Source organism: Lepidochelys kempii, chromosome 5 (assembly GCF_965140285.1).
Source record: "Lepidochelys kempii isolate rLepKem1 chromosome 5, rLepKem1.hap1, whole genome shotgun sequence".
Lineage (NCBI taxonomy): Eukaryota > Metazoa > Chordata > Testudines > Cheloniidae > Lepidochelys > Lepidochelys kempii.
Genome location: NC_136384.1, coordinates 5,334,276 through 5,353,315, shown reverse-complemented (window position 1 = coordinate 5,353,315; position 19,040 = coordinate 5,334,276). Strand labels below are relative to the sequence as shown.

General features: G+C 40.9%; 1 protein-coding gene across 7 annotated transcripts in view; it reads right to left on the bottom strand.

The window, feature by feature from the left end:
• The window catches only part of UBAP2 (ubiquitin associated protein 2), a 135,131-nt gene that overhangs the window by 54,056 nt on the left and 62,035 nt on the right, over positions 1-19,040 (bottom strand). For 6 of the 7 annotated variants that reach the window (XR_013635758.1, XM_073343394.2, XM_073343393.2 and 3 more), the window contains exons 7-11: positions 12,413-12,467; positions 11,028-11,131; positions 6,453-6,512; positions 4,629-4,681; positions 365-432 (exon numbers count right to left, since the gene is read on the bottom strand). Coding sequence is in view for 6 of the 7 variants with exons in the window: in XM_073343394.2 (XP_073199495.2) it covers positions 365-432; positions 4,629-4,681; positions 6,453-6,512; positions 11,028-11,131; positions 12,413-12,467 (340 nt within the window). In the remaining variant the exon portion in view is untranslated. The remainder of the gene's footprint in view (positions 1-364; positions 433-4,628; positions 4,682-6,452; positions 6,513-11,027; positions 11,132-12,412; positions 12,468-19,040) is intronic. The other variant, XM_073343391.2, reaches the window with a different exon arrangement.

Sequence of the window (19,040 nt, the reverse complement as noted above, 5' to 3'; positions counted from 1 at the left end):
AATCAAGTGTTAATACTAAATCAAATTCACCCCAAAAATTCTGATTAGACATGAGCTTGTCCATTCACATCCATGTCACCTCCTGAGGGCAAACACAGGATTGTTTTCGAGTATTTTCTCCAACAGAACTTTAAAGTGTGCCAAATGCTGAAGCTTCAACAGCTTTACAGGGAGCACGTGAAAGAGTTTAGGCTGTGAGAACAGTCAATGTATCCGATGAAGTGAGCTGTAGCTCATGAAAGCTCATGCTCAAATAAATTGGTTAGTCTCTAAGGTGCCACAAGTCCTCCTTTTCTTTTTGCGAATACAGACTAACATGGCTGTTACTCTGAAATCTAGAAGAAAGATGTAAATCCTCCCCTACCTTTGCCCAGGAGTGATGTGATTCTCAGCTGGAACAGAAGATGCAGTGAAGACCTTTGTTTCAGAAAGCTGAGAAAGGGGGAAGAAAGAAGGAGGGAGAAAGTGTATTTTAGTTATACGTGCATTGAAAGTTTACAGGCAGCAATATTCAAAATAAATAACCCAACCCTGGTTATATAACTTAGAGAGATCAGGAATATTGAATCATAGTAACAAGTTGCACTGCAGATCACTTTTAAAGGACAAAGAAAACACAGCCCAATTTTAATAAGGACTTGTACACCGTTCTGCACTGATTTAAACACACTGGTGTAAGGCCTGGTCTACACACAGATTCTGTATCAGTATAACTATATCTCTAAGGGGTGTGATTTTTTTTACCCAAATAGTTATTTCATTACAGACCCTAATGCGAATGCAGTTATAGTGGTATAAAGATGCCTTACACTGGCATAAATTAGTTTATTCTCATAATGGCCAGGGAATAAGATATAACAGTACAATATAAGCATCTTTCTAATGGTATAACTGTGTCCACTCTAGGGAAAATGTGCTCCTTTTACTACACCAGTATAGTTAAAGAAAGCCAACTTCTGTGTTTAAACAAGCCTTAAGAAACCAATTTAGCTAAACTGATGAAACCCCCTTTGGTGTAGATGCAGTGGAAGCTGCGGGGCTAGGCGCACAGCACCGGCTGCAGCCCCCAGTGGAAGCTGCAGGGCTGGGGCTGCAGCATCCTGGTTCCAGCCATCCCCAGTTGCAGGGCAGGGGCGCACAGTCCCACCTCCACCTCCTGAAGCGTAGAAGTCATGGAGGTCCAGTAAAGTCACGGAATCTGTGACTGCCGTAACCTCCATGACTAAATCATAGCCTTAATAATGAACAATAAAGAAGGTTAAGAGTTTAATTTCAACCCAAATAAATTCATAGTAAAGGCTCCTGCTCCATCTATAGTGCCCTTCCCCCATTACGTGTTATTGTAGTACAGACTGTACTATGCTTTCTGCAGCGTTGTGAGATTCCTGCATTATTATGCCACTAAGAAGTCAGTTAAGAGCGGAGTGGTAGGCTGTGATCTACAATCCCTTAGTTAAATATTAAATCCTTAATATAACATTAACAGTTTTCCATGCCCACTTAACCTGGAGTAAGATCAACAGTGACTAAAAACCCTGACAAACCCTGAAAGCAGGTTAGCTAGAGAGCTTGACAGACTTGAGACAATTTCAAAGTGCCTCTTGGGTATGGAGGGGGAAAAATGTTCTCTATCCCAGGAAAATGGCATGCAAAACAACTCCCAAGATGCAGGTTAGTAGCTCTGCTGTATTTAAGTTTATGCGATGGACTGTGGCAAACAGTAAACAAGCAGCAGATTTGAGAGTCTGCTGGGATAATGGCATTTGTCAGAGCCCATGACATGTGCAGCAGCTGAAACAGATGCCACCAGAGTTTCTTAGAAGCAATTTTATCTGCTTCTGAATAACTGTCTGGGATAACCAATTGTGCTACACAACAAACAAACCCTTCACTAATGTACTAGCACATTCCTAGAAATAGGTGGATGACAAACAATGGTCATCAATTGTTTTTAAAAGTCAACTTCACAGGGGCGCCTCCCCTTCTTACAGTGACGTCCCTTCAAATACAAACATCAGCAAAGTTTCAATTATAAAACCTATGCCTTGTCAGCAAGTATGCAACGTTTACCAGCTGCCAGCCATCTTCCACACCCAGCTAATATGGCTTGGGAGCAAATACTCAAGATGCGTATTTAAGAACTGAAGCGAAATACAAAGTAAGAGTAACAAACCAGGAAAATTAGGACCCTAATGGGTATGTCTACATTGCAGCTGGGAGTGTACCTCCCAGCCTGGGTTGACAGCTAGTTTGGCTCAAGCTAGCACACTACAAATAGCAGTGTGGACCTTATGGCTTAGGTTCGCAAGCCCACCCAACCCCCTGGGTCGGAGCTCAGGTGGCTAGGCCTGGCCTCTGCCAGTGCTACAAGGCCACAATACTATTTCTAACATGCTAAATCAAGCCAAGTTCACATGAGTCAATCTACCCGGGCTGGGAGGCACCCTGTTACTGAGGCCTAAGAAATTAAAACTAAATGAAAATGGTTTTCATGCCATCTTAAATCCTGTTTAAGGGACACTGCCAATTTAATCACACTTCTGTCCAATTTTAAAAACAGATCTACTGCTGTTGCAAGTAAAAATTATGATTAACAGAAATAAGAAAAATAGCATTTCTTTATTTTTCAATTTATTTTGCGCATTTGACAACAATTTTTATATGTTTTATGATTATCAAGAGGAAAAAAAATTTAAAATAGGAGATTGTTTGTAAAAACTGGCAGGAAGACTGACAACCAATTGTAGTACCTGAAAATATATTTGCTTTTAAATTGACTTGCCTTCGCATTGACACTGTCCCTTTAACAAAATACAATTTCATATGTTTGACACACTAGGTGGGTGAAGTAATATCTTCTTATATTGTAATTCCAAGGGTCTATTTCTGTTTAAACAGAATGGAGAGTATCACTATCCTAGATTCATAGAGTTTAAGACCAGAAGAAACCATTAGATCATTTAGTTTGCCCTGCTGTATATCACACGCCATTAAATCTCACCCAATTACTACTGTTCTGAGCCCAATAGCTTGCATTTGACTAAAGCATAATCTGCCCTTGCCTAAAGTATATTTCTCATTTAAAACAGTCAAGCTGTGTCTTCCAGCCACTGGTTCTGGCTATGCCTTTCCCCACCAGATTAAAGAGCCTTTTAATAGCCTATACTTTTTCCATGTGAAGGAATCAATGCTTTTGTCCACTGAGAGACTGGATTCCACTAACAGTTCGTGATAGACCAGCCACTGAAGTCATTAGTTTGTTGCATGAGTGTGGTTGGCAGGCCAGAATAGAGGGATCCCTGGTGTGAAGTGAGACAAAGTTAGCCTCCAGTCCTGCAATGAGCTCCATGTAGGCCAACCCACATGGAAGTACACATGGAAGTACACGACTTCAATGATGCTCCAAATAAATGTATGCAGGGGTTAGCCTGCGTAGAGTGCTTTGAACAAGTAAGGCCTTGCTCCAGTGATTTGACTATACTATACCAACAACAGAACCACTCCTCAGACATTAAAAGAAAATAGAAGACATTTCTAATTAATCTAAAACTGACATCTTTAAAGAATGCATACTGGATAATAATACTTGACACTTTTATAGCACTTGTAATACTTCCCAGATTACAACCTCCTTGGAAGCTAAGAAAGAATTTTCAGATTTGTCTTTGAAGTGACACAATCCTCTCTCTAGTAAGAACCAAAACCACCACCAGTCTCGACCAAACATTCTGAAGCAAACTCCTCCTCTTCGGAAAATGTGCTTAGAATATCTGATGTCCACATACAGCAGAAGGACCTTGATTTTTAAAGTTCTCCATTTCCTTACCAAATTTCCCCACTCCACCCCAAACTCCTCTAACCTGCATATACAGTGGTTTGTTATTGTTGGGTTGATCAGACTGGACTGGTAGGTATTAATATTATTAGAATACCAAAAATGTGCTAGGTGCTTTACAGATATGAAGCAAGGCCGCTGGCCTGAGAAAAATACATGGACACAGGCTGGGGGCTAGGATGTAAAAAAAAAAAAAAAAAATTATGTGATTGATGTGTCTTGTTAGTTCAATTTTTTAAAAAATATTCCATTAACACAGACTGACTGACTCACGTTTTGAAAAAAGTCAAAAGAATTATATAGATCTTATAAACAGAAAAAAATGGATCAAATTTTGGGCAGTCACTAAGTTTTAATACTTAATCTACCAGTTCATAAAGATCATTATATAAAGAAGACTCACGATGCTAACGGTGTAAGCTCTTGACAATGCAAGAGGAAATGTGTGTGATTAACTCTCATAAGTGCTAAATAGTAGAGTTGGGTTAAGAATGAAAACAACATTTTAACTACAAAAAAAATCTGTAAAATTCTTATATTCACAAATAGTTCACTCAGCCTGATAAAATGGGGAATAATATTTTTATATTATTTGAATAAAAAGTACAATGGAATTCATCAAATAATTGATTTTATGATCTTCACTAAATAGGAATGAACTAAAAAAAATTTTTCTTACAAACCCTCCATATGTTGCAAAGTATTATACAGGACATTGATATTTGACTTCTGAAGGAGATGCACAGACAGCACAGAATGAATAATTGCTGCCTACCCAACCACATATACTTACATCTTCATTCCAGTCTTCTGCCGTCCATTCTTCTATTGAATTCTTCCATGCTCCTGTTGCAGTTTGGGAGAGAAGAGAAATTAGGCACAAATGGCAAGGCCCAATATCATATTTCAGTTCGCACATTAAAAGCCATCTTACCATCCATCTCTAATTACAGTTATGAATGCAGTACATGCAGGAAATTATGGTCAGGACCATGAGATGCTCTACAGAGTTAGGGTCTTTCGGGAAATATTTTTAACATGTTCTCTAGAATTTAAGGAAATTTCTAGCCCTTCTGGTACCAGAGATGGTTTATGTTAAAGGAAAGACTACAGTGTCCTTAAATCAGCCATCATACTCAATAGCACCAAACATGGTGAGAAATTCACCCACTCACCTATCCCTGATGATTAAGCTTAACAATGATGGAATCCTAAAGCAGAGTAAAATCTGAGCTCTGCACCACCATAAACATGGGATCCATACTGGCTGCACAGGTGAGCAAGACCTGCTGAGACTTCCAAAGTCTGCATCTGGACCAGTGATACTCAGACCTCAGTGGTTCAGGAGCCAAATCAGCGATCAACATTACAGTGATATGCAGACTGAGGCTCGTTTACTATTTTTATATACATTTCTCACAACAAAATGACCGACCAAGTATTATTTTATCAACTACAATTGGTAAGCAACATAGTAAAAGCAGCCTGATTGGTTAATAACTTAGATTGGCTAGTTTCAGAGTAACAGCCGTGTCAGTGTGTATTCGCAAAAAGAAAAGGAGTACTTGTGGCACCTTAGAGACTAACCAATTTATTTGAGCATGAGCTTTCGTGAGCTACAGCTCACTTCATCGGACCTGTAGCTCACGAAAGCTCATGCTCAAATAAATTGGTTAGTCTCTAAGGTGCCACAAGTACTCCTTTTCTTTTTAGATTGGCTAATAATTATATCACACAGTGTTTTAATATCATCATATGCTGCAGAGAGCCACAGGAGACACACTGAAGAGCCACTTGCGGCTCACGAGCCTCAGTCTGCGTATCACTGGTCCGTGCCCGCCTGAGCTGAAGGCACACAGTGGTGTCCCTTCTAGGACATTCCCTTCCTGCCTGCTGGCTGTCTCCTCAGGCCAGAATAACCCCATTCCACTTTCCCCTGAGGTAGAAGAGAGCCATTTTACAGGAAAAAATATCTCGTTCCTACTGTGGCAGCATGGCGGTTGGCCTGCCACTCCAGCTGGAGCATGGTGCCAAGCCAGGTATGTCACAAGTTGTAGAGAGCAGGCTGTCCAGTGCAGCAGGTTGACTAATGCTTGTGGAAATAGCACAGTAGTAGGAAATGTGCTTAATGTTTTTAAAACTGGTCTCTTCCACAGGAAACAGCAAGGGAGAGAGTGGGCACACAACAGTCAAACGATTAGAAAGCAGGGGTGCTGGGGCACACACGCTTGAGGCTATCCCAGGAACAGAGCCACCAAATTAACTACACAACCACAAGCGAAGAACCCACCACCAGTAAAATTTCAGTTTCCATCACCTTTGATCAAATGTAGCTTCATAAGACACCTCCATTTTAGTCGCATTCTTGTATTCAGCTCTGAACCATTTGCAATTAATGAATTTTAAAATAAAGCCCCTTGAAGACAGCATCAAATCCAGTCTGTGCTAATTAGATCAATATAGGTGTATATATATCAATATATCTTAGTTCATTCCTCTGTGTGTTTTACATTGCAGCTAAGCCATAGACAGTAGGATTGAACACTGCTGATTTGGCAGCATGAACAGCCCTGCCCCCAACTCACACATACCCCCAAAAAAGAAAGAGGACTTATACCTTGGAGTCCACAATTATTTGGCAGGTCCTGAGCAAGATAATGTCCACTCTGGGCTGGCTCTGTGGAGCAATATAAAATTGCCTGAAATGTCTCTCAATCACACTATACCAAATAGCCTCTCACTGAAGCTCGCCATATAAAGCGTTGAGTCATGTACCTGCAGCTAAGCAAAGTAATTTTTGGCGTTTCCAGGGAAAATTCACCAGATCTCGAATTCCTGGACAAACTCCCAAGCTAGCCCACGTGTCCATGGCTTTTCAGACAGAAGGAAGAACCCAAGTATAATTTAGATGTGGAAGTTAGATCAACCTTTTCTCAGGCTTCTTTCTCCTGGCCAGTGGAGGATTGCTCCCTACAGGATATGTTCTAAATGTACTTTTATTTGTTTCTCTTAAGAATGCATCCTCATATCTACTCTGTGTCTGTCTTGTGTAGACTGTAAAGCTCTTCAGGGCAAGGATGGTCTCTGTATTTTGTGTCAGTACTTTAATAATAAGTACTAGTGCTCCAAGTGTTTTGTCTAGTTTTGTTTTACGCAAGTCCAGCAATGGAGCTTCCACCAGTCCCCTGTGGAGATTATTCCAAACCAACAGATCCCACAGTTAGGACATTTCCCTGACATTCAACCTAACAGTTCATTCCATTATTGTTATTTTATACCTCCACTGGATCAACCCATCTTCTGTATTGGCACCCTTCAAACATTTGCAGACAATGAGCACGTCTCCCCAACTACGTAGTTTAGTAGATTAGCCAAGTTAAACATATTTCATTCTCAATCTTGCTTCCAAGGTCAATCCCTCCAGCCTCAACTACTTTGTTGCTCTTCTATGAATTAATTCCTATTTGCCAATGTCTTCCTACGTTGAAGGGCCTGGAAGTGAATACAGAATTCCAGGTATGATCTTACTACTAGCACAACAGGTCCTCTCTTAAACATGTTCATGCCTCAGCAGTCCAAAAAACAAAGAAAGAAAAAAAATCATCACACATCATCACCTTTCAGCACTGCAAACTTGAACAATTTTCTGTCCACTATTGCTCTAAGTCTTCTGGGACACTGCAGTTTTTACAAGTATCTTCTTTCTTTTGAAAGTTTGTGTTTTGTTTTTCCAAGTATGTTTGTTATGCAAATTTCATCCTGGATAGCCATCTGTGGGTGCTTCCATTTTTCTTCTGTAAAAGCTGGTTTATCTGCTTTGCAGCAGCTCAATGACCCAGTAAAAGTGCATTCTACTATTTATTGCTGGTCTGATTGCTACTATTTTCCTCCTAATTTCTGGCTACTGATCACACCTTTGGGATTTTCTCCCCCTTTCACTCTAGATGCATTAGCTTGCACTTTCTGAGCATGAAACTTATTGTATCCCTGTCTGTTTCTAACCTCCCTAGCTCCCCACTGTGTTGTTATCCTTGTAATTTACAGCCCTTCCCAGTTCAGTAAAATCTGTAGTTTTCATTAAAATGTTCTTTCCATTTCAACAATGGACCTAAAACCCAACCACTTGCAGCTTCCCAGCTCCACCATTACTGCCATCCTCAGAGACTGATACATTGTGGTTTATTGCTCTCTTTTCTTTGTGGCCCTTCTGCCAGTTTCATCAATCACATGGGACTGCATATATCTAAGCCAATCTGAATTACATTTACGACTAAATTTGAGGCACACTATCTGTACTTTACTAAACATCTGATCACATCTACTGCATTCTTCTCATTCACTGATTTTAGAATTCCATTTTAAAAAAGTGACGGAGTCTGCTATGCCTTGTTCTATATCAAACCCACGCTGTTTATTACTCAGGATCCCATTATTTTCTAGACGCTTTCTCCCATAGCAAGAAGTCGCAAAGAAGTGAACGCATTTGGTGTATTGCAAAAAATCTGAAAGCCGGGGGCACCTCTGGCCACCTGGCAAGTACCCCATTAACCTACCAACTCTCAGAGTGCTCAGGTTTATTGCTTTTCATGTAGGGATCATTCATTTTGCATTTTAAAAAGTTCTCTTTAAGCTATTTATAGAGCATACCCTACAACTATAAAAAAACAGTGGACAGCAAATAGTACGGAAAGTGTAATAAACAGCTCCCTTCTACTCTTTGGAATAGATTTGTGTTACCTGTTTTAGGTTCTACAAGTTATTTAGACTCCTCCTTGCCTTTCCTCTTCACAAATCAGCAATACTTTGGTGTTGCATTGTAACATCATGGAACCTGCTGGCTTTTCCATGATGACCCAGAATGATGCATCTCGAGAGCATCCATGTAGCCTTTTGCAACTCTTCTGCCATCTGTGACAGCCCAGGACAACATATTCTAAGGCATCTTTAGTGCAAATGGATTACACAAGAGAAGAAGAATTTTTAAAATGCTGAAAAATTGAGCCTGATTAGTGGGGGGACAAATTAACAAGTATGATGAACTCAAAACTGAGTTGATATTAAAAGGATATCTTTTAAAAATCTAAAAAGGCTGAACTGTTTTGTAATTTGTGGTTCAGTGTTTCCACACTAGCAGTCCAGTACTTTTCTTCCAGCTAAACATGCAAAAGCCCTTCTCAATCTGTCTTTCCACTCCTACCTAGAGAGAATTCCTCATTCTGCTTTTTTTGCTGCCCGTATCTTCGCTCTGCATGCATTCTTGTTTCTTTGCATTATTCTTATTCTTCTAGTCACTCGCTCTTCAGTATGGCAATTTTTATGAAGTTCCTCCAGGATTCTCTCCCCACATTTTCCTCCCACTGCACCAGCCTTCAATATTCTTCAAAATTTGGTTTCCTGGAATTTAATACCCTTGTACTGATGTATTCTAGCCCATTTAGAGCTAGGAGAACTTCAGTGGCTCATGCTTTAGCACTGAACTCTATTACCCCCACACCATTTTTCAGTGAATTGTTCTACTCTCGGTAAGTAGATAAGGATAGCTCCTCCACCTGGGTCACAAAGTTGTCCTCTGTGTAACTTAGGAATCGGTGCTTAGTCATATTTAGCTGTTTTTGTTACCCAGACATCTGGGTAGAGTCCTCTATTAGTATACCATCCCATGATTTCAAATATCAGTAGCTCATCCAAGTATTTCTCTAGCTCTCCATTCTTAGTGAGGATGAGACTATCAATTTTTCACTGAAGATTCTTCTGTCTTGTATCTTTTTCTTTCTTCATTAAAGTAGGATTTCACTGCTTCTAAAATAATTACAGTAGCATGCCCTGCCTCCCACCTCTCTTCTCTGCCTCTGTATAGCAAGCACCAATGTTGTTAACATTATAGGTGGGATTTCACAACGTGTGGTATCACTTCTACTGCCTCTTCTGGCGTTAACTTATGTTTAAAAAACAAACATCAGTGCATTAATACTCTTTATTCTAGGTATATGTGTTTTGCTGCAGGACAAATCTATTCAGAATAATTCATTTCGGAAATACATGCCAGATTCTGAGTTAAGTAAAAGCTCCTTTCCACCTAGTTTAAAGTCTGCCTAAGGAACCATATCAGTTTTGAACCAAGGAGATTTGCCTCCTATCCGCCTAAATGGAGAATGACTAACGCAGAAAGTCACACCACAAGGGGCTCACACCAGTGCTCAGTGAAGCCGAAATCCTTCTCCTTACATCAGCAGTTGGCTGCCAGTATCAGCCTTTTCCTTTCATTTGACAGTAGAAGATGACCTGCATGGAAACCTGCTATCTTGTGAGCAATTCCTCAGATGGTCAAGTCATCCATTTTCCTCCACTTGCTGGTTCCCAACTGGACTACTGTAACTCACTGCATTTCTCCAGCATGACACAGAATCTTTTGCCCTCATCACACCTCTTGACCTGGAACTCAAAGAAGCAGCATGCTATCCTGTTCTTCTTCTGAGTCACTGATAAGTCAGATCATGTTCTTTGCTTTCCAGTATCAGGACAAGACCACTCCCCTTTCAACCTACTGTTCAACCTACTCTGCCTCTAACCAACAATGAACATTCCACCCTTAAGACTCCACTAATAAATACAAAACCTTCTTAATCTTCATAGAAGATACAGACTGTTCCATTCGTACCCATTCTATGGCCTATTCACATTTCTAGTTATTCCCTGTTCTGGAAGATGGCAAGATCTCTCCCACACCTCAGTAACTAATCTGTTTGCCTTCCTGTATGTTAACGGTGGGAATTTCAGAAGTGTCCGAGTGATTTAGGGGCACAAGTCCCAATGACTTTCAGTGAGACTTGTGCTTGTAAATCACTCATGTGCTTTGGAAAATCCCACCGTAATGTAGCTATCAAAAATTCCCTGTAGGGAAACGGATTTGAATAGCTCCATTCTTCAACCTTTCTTGACTCATAGGGAACTGTTTATAATTTTGCAAACGAGAACTACCCTTCTCATTGTCTAACCACAGAGCTGTACGTATACAGCCGTCCTTAGGCTGGAGTACAGCAGCAAGCTGTGTTAAGTGAGCAAATACCCGTGTCAGGTGAGAAGTATGAATATTTTCAGATGTTCATGAAAAAAACACAGCAGAACAGTTATTTTAATGGCAACTTGCTACCGCTTTCCATTCCAGCTCTTCCACTTTTGGAAGCCATCTTACCAGTTCCATCATCTGCATCATTCTGACCAGTCTCCCAAACCTCTGGCTTTGGCCCAAATCCATCTGTGGCAGAAGTCTCCGTGTAGTCTGCAGGATTAAATGTCCTAGAGTTTAAAAAGGGTTGGGAAGAACAGAAATACGCAGAAAGTGAATACCAAAACCACACAACATGAAATGCCCCAATTTATGGTCTATATTTGTATTAGATTTTTACCAGTTCTTCTCTTTCATATAGGGCTATTTTGATAATTTGTGTTTTTCAGAAAAAAAAATTTTTTTACTCCCAATAAGGGGGTGATGGGAGGGTGGGGGTGCGACCAAAAACCAGGACAGTATTAAAAAAGTCATTGTAAAGAATCTGAACAAAAAAAACTTAGTTCCTGGAAAAGTTGCAATACCAGGCAAACCGTTCCCATCCTCATTAAACATTACTTTACAACCATAGCACAACACTTATCAATTGGTCATTTCTCAGCAGTATACTACTGATGAGAATCCCTTGTCACATGCTTTTAGGGTGCCTGACATGTATGCAGGGCAACAGGTAGTATATCAATAAGATGATGGCAGGGAGGTGTTCTGAAATACCCACTGAAGCCGAAACAGCTCAATATCTAAGAGATAGCCGAATGGTGACCTGGAAACTAATTTTTTGATTAAAAAAAGGCGGCGGGGGGGGGAGGGGAGGGGGTTGTTTTTCAACCTGTCACATGAGAATTGGGTGAGAAGAGGGAAAGAATAAGGCACCGGCTTATCTAGGGGATGGAGGGAGCCAAGACACAAAAAAGAAGAGAAAAGGTGGTATTATCTTAACACCACGGATATGATCCACAAAGTTACTGAGAGCAAATAATGGCTAAATATAAAACACTAAGAATGGAGGGAAGCTCCCGCACCTTCTGGTAGAAAAGATTAGATTCACTTGTCTTTTCGGGAGGGGGGGGGGGGTAAGAATCTACGTGCTACAAACTACAGCCAAACAAGTTTCCTTTCAAACTGGGCTACAAACCAGCCATGCAGAACTTTCAACCTGCAAAGCCTCTGGATTGACTTGGACTTTCCTTGTGGGGACTGGGTTACATGGGGACACGTTCAGTTTTCTGAGGACTGGGAAGGGATTTTGTTTAAGGGGTTGGGGTTTTTTTGAGTGTCTCTGACATGTTGATGCTGGTGTACTCACGTTAATGTTAGTTTGCCTAGAAATGGGAACAGTCACTCTGCATACAATGAATCCAACTGGTATTTCACAGACACTCTTTCACAGTTCTATATGCTTTCTATCCACAGTAATATACAATATATTTGTCAAGTAGTATTAACAGATTGGACAGCAATTACACTCCTGCTGTGTTTGATTTTTCCCGAGAAGTATGCGCATCACTTACCCCATGCCTTGGGCTGAAAATCTCCCAGCTCCTCGCCCTCTACCACGTCCAAACCCTACAAGAAGAGTGAACACCCTTTAATAGCATCCATACAGATGAGGTGATTGCTAATCTGTCACAGGAGAATACTGGGTTTGAGGAAGAAAGCTAGAATGGGTGAATTTACTAAATATAACTTCTCTCTCCTCAATTCCCCTCAAAGTAAAAATCCTTCCTCTAATCTATACAAAGAACAAAATATTAGTTCATCATAATATTTAGTAGTATAGTAAAGCAACAATTCTTCCCCCTCCTCTTAAAACTAGCAGAGGAGAGGATCAAACAGACCAAGGTAAGGGCCAACATAAAATCTTAGGTACATCACACACATCAAGACAGTGCCTCTACTGTTGAATGTATGTCAGTCAATCAACCTAGTTCTGTACAGTACACAAATTAAACTTGGGTGGGCAAATATATACTAGAAACGACTCAAACTGTATTTTTTTATGTCTAGTATGGAGATATATAGCTATCATATCTAAGTTCAGTGTACAGTCCTTACCTTTCAATTTCTTGTGCTTGACTCCAAGGCCTGTACAACAAGCCTCAGCCTACACCTCTGGCCTAATCGTGTCACACTTCCTCTCATTCCTCTGCTGTACCAACGTCAGCCTCAACAACCCATTTTGTTTCCCTCTCCTACTCCTGGTCTGGGCCTTTCCCCGCAAGCTGTCCTTTGTGTAATCTCAGTTCACCACGCCGAAACTCTCGCCTTATTCAAATTATAATTAAGGCTAAGATTTTGTCACAGATATTCCTTGTAATAAGTCATGGACAGGTCACGGGTAATAAAGAAAAACTCACGGAAGTCCATGACCTGTCTTTGACTTTTACTAAAAATATCCCTAGGGAGCTGTTGAGTCCCCACAACCCCCTCGGTGACTGCAGAGGGGGCCCCGCTAGCAGCTCTGGGTTCCCACACTGCCCACGGCAGCCAGGAGCTGCAAATTACCCTCAGACAGTTACTTGGAGCTGCGGGGGCCCCGCCACCAGATGCGACCAGGGTACCCCGCAACTCCCAGTCATCGCAGGCAGTCGGGGGACTTCCACGACCTCTGTGACAAAATCGGAGCCGTAACTATATCCAGTGACTCCCTTCTTACACGATTCTCAGAAGAAATTAGTTAAGTTTATATTTTAATGTAACACCAAATTATTCCCTCCTTTGGGTTGTACTCTTGACATCAGCCTCAGACTATAAGCTCTTTGGTACAGGAACGGTCTTTACTTTCACGTCTTGTATAGTGCTGACCACACACTAGAATCATTTACATTACTTTGAAATGCTAAAATAGACTGCTGTTGGGATTATTAACAGTCTTTCATATGTACAATGCATTTTCATATCTGGCTTTCCATTTATTTTTTGCTGCCAACAGATGATGGCATTACACTTGGAGAGGAAAATACATTCAGAGTTCACAACTACCTATTTGCATAACAGAACCCCTGGGAGCCTAGAGATCAAGCTACACACCAAAGCAGAATATTTTATTATGGGTGCAATTACAGGTTACCAAAACAAGGATCTTCAGGTTGCCCCAACTATCAGGACAAGTATGAATTTGTAACATTACCCTGCTATTGTAATCTTTTAGGGCTCCCAAGTACTAATTACAATCATGAAGCAATTGGACGCGTGTGTGAATGTAAGCTCTTAAACACATACAAGAAAGCAAGGCATTGCTTGCCTGACCTTAGTATGTTCCAGGAAGGGCATTAAAATTTGGACCAGGTTAATCTGTTATTGGCAGATCTGGCCTCAATCTTTCTGTAACTTCTCTCCAAAAGAGGAGAAGCTATTCAACTCAAGGTACCTAGTCTGCACAGCAGGACTGGAAAAAGAGGACATTGTCATGATTCTTTAAGAAACAGAGTCCAGAGAACCCCAACAATCACAGCATGAATATTTAGACAGATAGGACACGTTTCAGATTTTTAGGGAAAAGTCCTGCCCAGGGGCTGCTTCTGGAAAGGGCTGAAATACCTAACATAGGCAGATGGGTAGGAATGCTTCAAGGACTCTTCAGCAACATCATTTTGGATATTGACAGAGGCAAGACACCTGGATAGTAACCTACAGAACTAGACGGGGTGTTTAGAGCAGAAAGATATTGATTGAAGCAGGAGGCATTTGTTTCAATAGCTAAAGCAGAAGTATAAGAAGCATATGAATGGGTTGAGCAGCAGAGCACCTCTTCTATTTGACCAGGTGAAAGCATTATAGAAGGAGAACTTGAAACATAGATGAAAGATCAGATCAGATCAGAACATCAGAATGACCATACTGGGTCAGACCAAAGGTCCATCTAGCCCAGTATTCTGTCTTCCGACAGTGGCCAATGCCAGCTGCCCCAGAGAGAATGAACAGAACAGGTAATCATCAAGTGATCCATCCCCGGTTGCCCATTCCCAGCTTCTGGCAAACAGAGGTGAGGGACACCATCTCTGTCCATCCTGGCTAATAGCCACTGATAGACCTATCCTCGTTGAACTTATCTAGTTCTTTTTTGAACTCTGTTATAGTCTTGGCCTTCACAACATTCTCTGGCAAAGAGTTCCACAAGTTGACTGTGCGTTGGGTGAAGAAAACCTTTTTTGTTTTAAACCTGCTGCCTATTAATTTCATTTGGTGACCCGTAGCTCGTGTTATGCGAAGGAGTAAACAACATATCCTTATTTACTTTCTTCACACCAATCATGATTTTATAGACCTCTACCATATCCCCCCTTAGTCGTCTCTTTTCCAAGCTGAAAAGTCCCAATCGTATTAATTTCTCCTCATACAGCAGCTGTTCCATACCCCTAATCATTTTTGTTGCCCTTTTCGGTACCTTTTCCAATTCCAGTGTATCTTTTTTGAGATGGGGCAACCACATCTGCATGCAGTATTCAAGATGTGGGCGTACCATGTATTTATATAGAGGCAATATGATATTTTCTCTCTTCTTATCTATCCCTTTCCCAAAGATTCCCAACATTCTGTTTGCTTTTTTGACTGGTGCTGCAACTTGAGTGGATGTTTTCAGAGAACTATCCATAATGTCTCCAAGATCTTTTTCTTGAGTGGTAACAGCTAATTTAGAGCCCATCATTTTATATGTGTAGTTGGGACTATGTTGTCCAATATCCATTACTGTGCATTTATAAACTTTGAATTTCATCTGCCATTTTGTTGCCCAATCACCCCATTTTGTGAGAACCCTCTAACTCTTTGCAATCTGCTTTGGACTTATCTTGAGTTTTTTGTATCATCTGCAAATTTTGCCATCTCACTGTTTACCCCTTTTTCCACATCATTTATGAATCTGTTGAACAGCACCAGTCCCAGTACAGACCCTGGGGGGACACCACTATTTGCGTCTCTCCGTTCTGAAAACTGACCATTTATGCCTACTCTGTTTCCTATCTTTTAACCAGGTACTGATCTATGAGAGGACCTTCCCTCTTATCCAATGACAGCTTTCTTTGCTTTAACACCTTTGATGAGGGATCTTTTCAAAGGCTTTCTGAAAACATCTAAGTACACCATATCCACTGGATCAACCCTGTCCACACGCTTGTTGACACTCTCAGATAATTCTAGCAGACTGGTGAGGCATGATTTCCCTTTACAAAAACCATGATTGACTCTTCCAACAAATCATGTTCATCTAAGTGTCTGATAATTCTGTTCTTTACTATAGTTTCAATCAGTTTGCTTGGTACTGAAGACAGGCTTACTGGCCTGTAATTGCCAGGATCACCCCTGGAGTCCTTTTTAAAAATTCGTGTCACATTAGCTATCCTCCAGTCATTTGATACAGAAGCTGATTTAAAATGATAGGTTACAAACCATAGTAGTTAGTTCTGACATTTCATATTTGAGTTCCTTCAAAACTCTTGTGTGAATACCATCTGGTCCTGGTGACTTATTGTTTAATTTATCAATTTCTAACAAAACCTCCTCTAATGACACCTCAATCTGGGACAGTTCCTCAGATGTGTCACCTAAACAGAATGGCTCAGGTTTGGGAATCTCCCTCACATTCTCAGCCATGAAGACCAATGCAAAGAACTTGTTTAGTTTCTCCACAATGACCTGATCTTCCTTGAGAGTTTCTTTAGCATATCGAACGTCCAGTGGCCCCACGGGTTCTTTAGCAGGCTTCCTGCTTCTGATGTACTTAAATTTTTTTTGCTGTTATTTTTTGAGCCTTTGGGCTAGCTGTTCATCAAATTCTTTTTTGGCCTTCCTAATTATATTTAAGATGACAATTTAGTGCATGAAGAGAGTGCTAGATCCTGTCCTTCTGTTTCATTAAGGACTGAAAAATGGAGTTACTGGTTAGGGCTAGACATCATGACCTGCAGCAATTTCACTGCATATTCTGACCTCAAGAGGGGTGGTCTTCTAGGTAACTAACCAGGAAGTTCTATTCTGGATCTTTTTTAAAGGAATACAGGCAAGCTAGGCCTTGTCTGCATGGGAACACTCAGGAAATTGATACAAATTAACCAAGGGTATGACCACACTATTGAGCCTATGCGGACATAACTATTTTAGCACAATTATGTCAACATAGCCCCCAAGTTTAGATGCAGCCTACACTGTCAAAAGGAGTATTTCTGACAGTGTAGGAACACAACCTTCCTGAATGACATTAGCTATATCAACAAAAGCTCTCTTCTACTGGCATAGCTGCATCTAAATTAGAGGTTTTATGCTGGTCTGGGTGTGGGGATTTTTGACACCCCTATCTAACACAGCTATGCCTACATAACTTTGAAGTTTAGACCAAGCCTAAAGCTGTAAATTTAAAGTGGATTAATTAAACTGCATTAGGCTTCTGTGTGGATGGTCTCATTCAGAATTAAAGTGGCCTTAATTCAGTTTAATTCACTGAGAGAAATTAAACCAAATTAAGGTCACTAATTCTGAATAAGAGCATCCACACCAGGCTTTAATGAAGTTTAACTAATCCCCTTTAAATTTTGATTCAGATTAATTTTCTTGAGTGTTCCCATGTATACAAGCCCCAACTTTCCATGATGTTAATTCCTCCTGTGTTGTTTGGGAGAGTTCCAGCATGAAGTGATGCAAGGTTGCCGCCGCAATGGAGCCTGGGTGATCAAGAGAGGCTGGCTGCATCCTAAAGAGAGGAGACATGCTACTACCATGCATGGCAACACAGCCCGACTCTGGAAAACCTCCTGTGCACAATCTGAATGCCTACAATCTTTTGCTATCTTTGCTTCCAACACAGTAGATTTCGTTGGAAGTGGAATCAGAAGTATTCCATGGCATTACAGATTCTCTTAGGAAGCAACCGAGTCCACATTTTGAATTTTTTAAACGAAAAAGTTCTCTCCTCCCAACTCTGAATTTAAAACTCAGCCTCTAAGATCTTTAAGCGTCTGGATCCCTAGAGGTGTTTAGCACCTGCAACTCATACAGAAATCACTGATGAGTCACTATGGCATTACAGGTTTCTTCCATCACATATTAGGAAATTTTTTAAACACTGTCCTTTAACAGTGATCAACAGATTGCAGTGTAGCAGGAACCTTAAGTGCTCTGATGCAGCATTCACCCAAGGGAGGGAAGGCAGGCCCTGTTATTTTATGGAATTGCCTTGTGCATATAGTTTCTACAACAAAAAATACACCATAACGGTCAGTTTTCAAAACAAAAAGTGTCAGGTTTTTTGGCAACACAACAGGCAATGCGCTGACTGTAAATTTCCATCTGCCCAAGAAAAGAGAATGAGCAACTTTGCAGCAGCAGATTTTAAACTCTCTCAAGCAGGCTGCATCAACAAAAGCAAACAATGGGGGCACCAGGCAAAGAATAAAATTATAGCTCTAATTGCCACTCCTAATCTTGACATTTCTCAGCTTCCTTTACACTTAGATCTGCAAACAGGTTCAAGTGTTAAGCCAAATCTTGGCTATTCCTCTCCGCTCACAAGCAGCCAGCAGTGGAAAGTTTGTTGGGGTCTTTTTAATCATATTGCTCATTTTGACATTTTACTCTAGTTTGTTCCCACATTTTACTAATTAAGCCAGGTGGCCTTTTTCTGTTCACTAATGTATCTCACGCTCTTAATCAACTTTGCACACCAGCTGTAGTTTGCTTTGTTGCATTTAGAGAGATTTTCCATAGCAACTCAGTTACAGGAAATAGGATACCTGGATCATCTAAGGTGATGAGCATTCTCCATTCCCAATGAAGTCCACTGAGAGTTGCGGGGACACAGATGCTCACAGGATCAAGCCCTTGTGTGGTTTAATGATTGAAAAAAAACGGTTACCTATCTTTTAGTAACTGTTGTTCTTCGAGATGTATTGCTCATGTCGATTCCATTCTAGGTGCATGCACGCCGCCCACATGTCGGAGATTTTTGCCTTAGTGGTATCTGTAGGATCAGCTGTGACGCCCTCTGGAGTGCCACGCTCATGCGTCGGCTTATCAGGCACTGCTGGCCCTACACCTTCTCAGTTCCTTCTTGCCAGCAACTCCAACAGAGGGGCAGGAGGGTGGGTAATGGATGGACATGAGCAATACATCTCAAAGAACAAAAGTTACCAAAAGGGAGGTAACCGT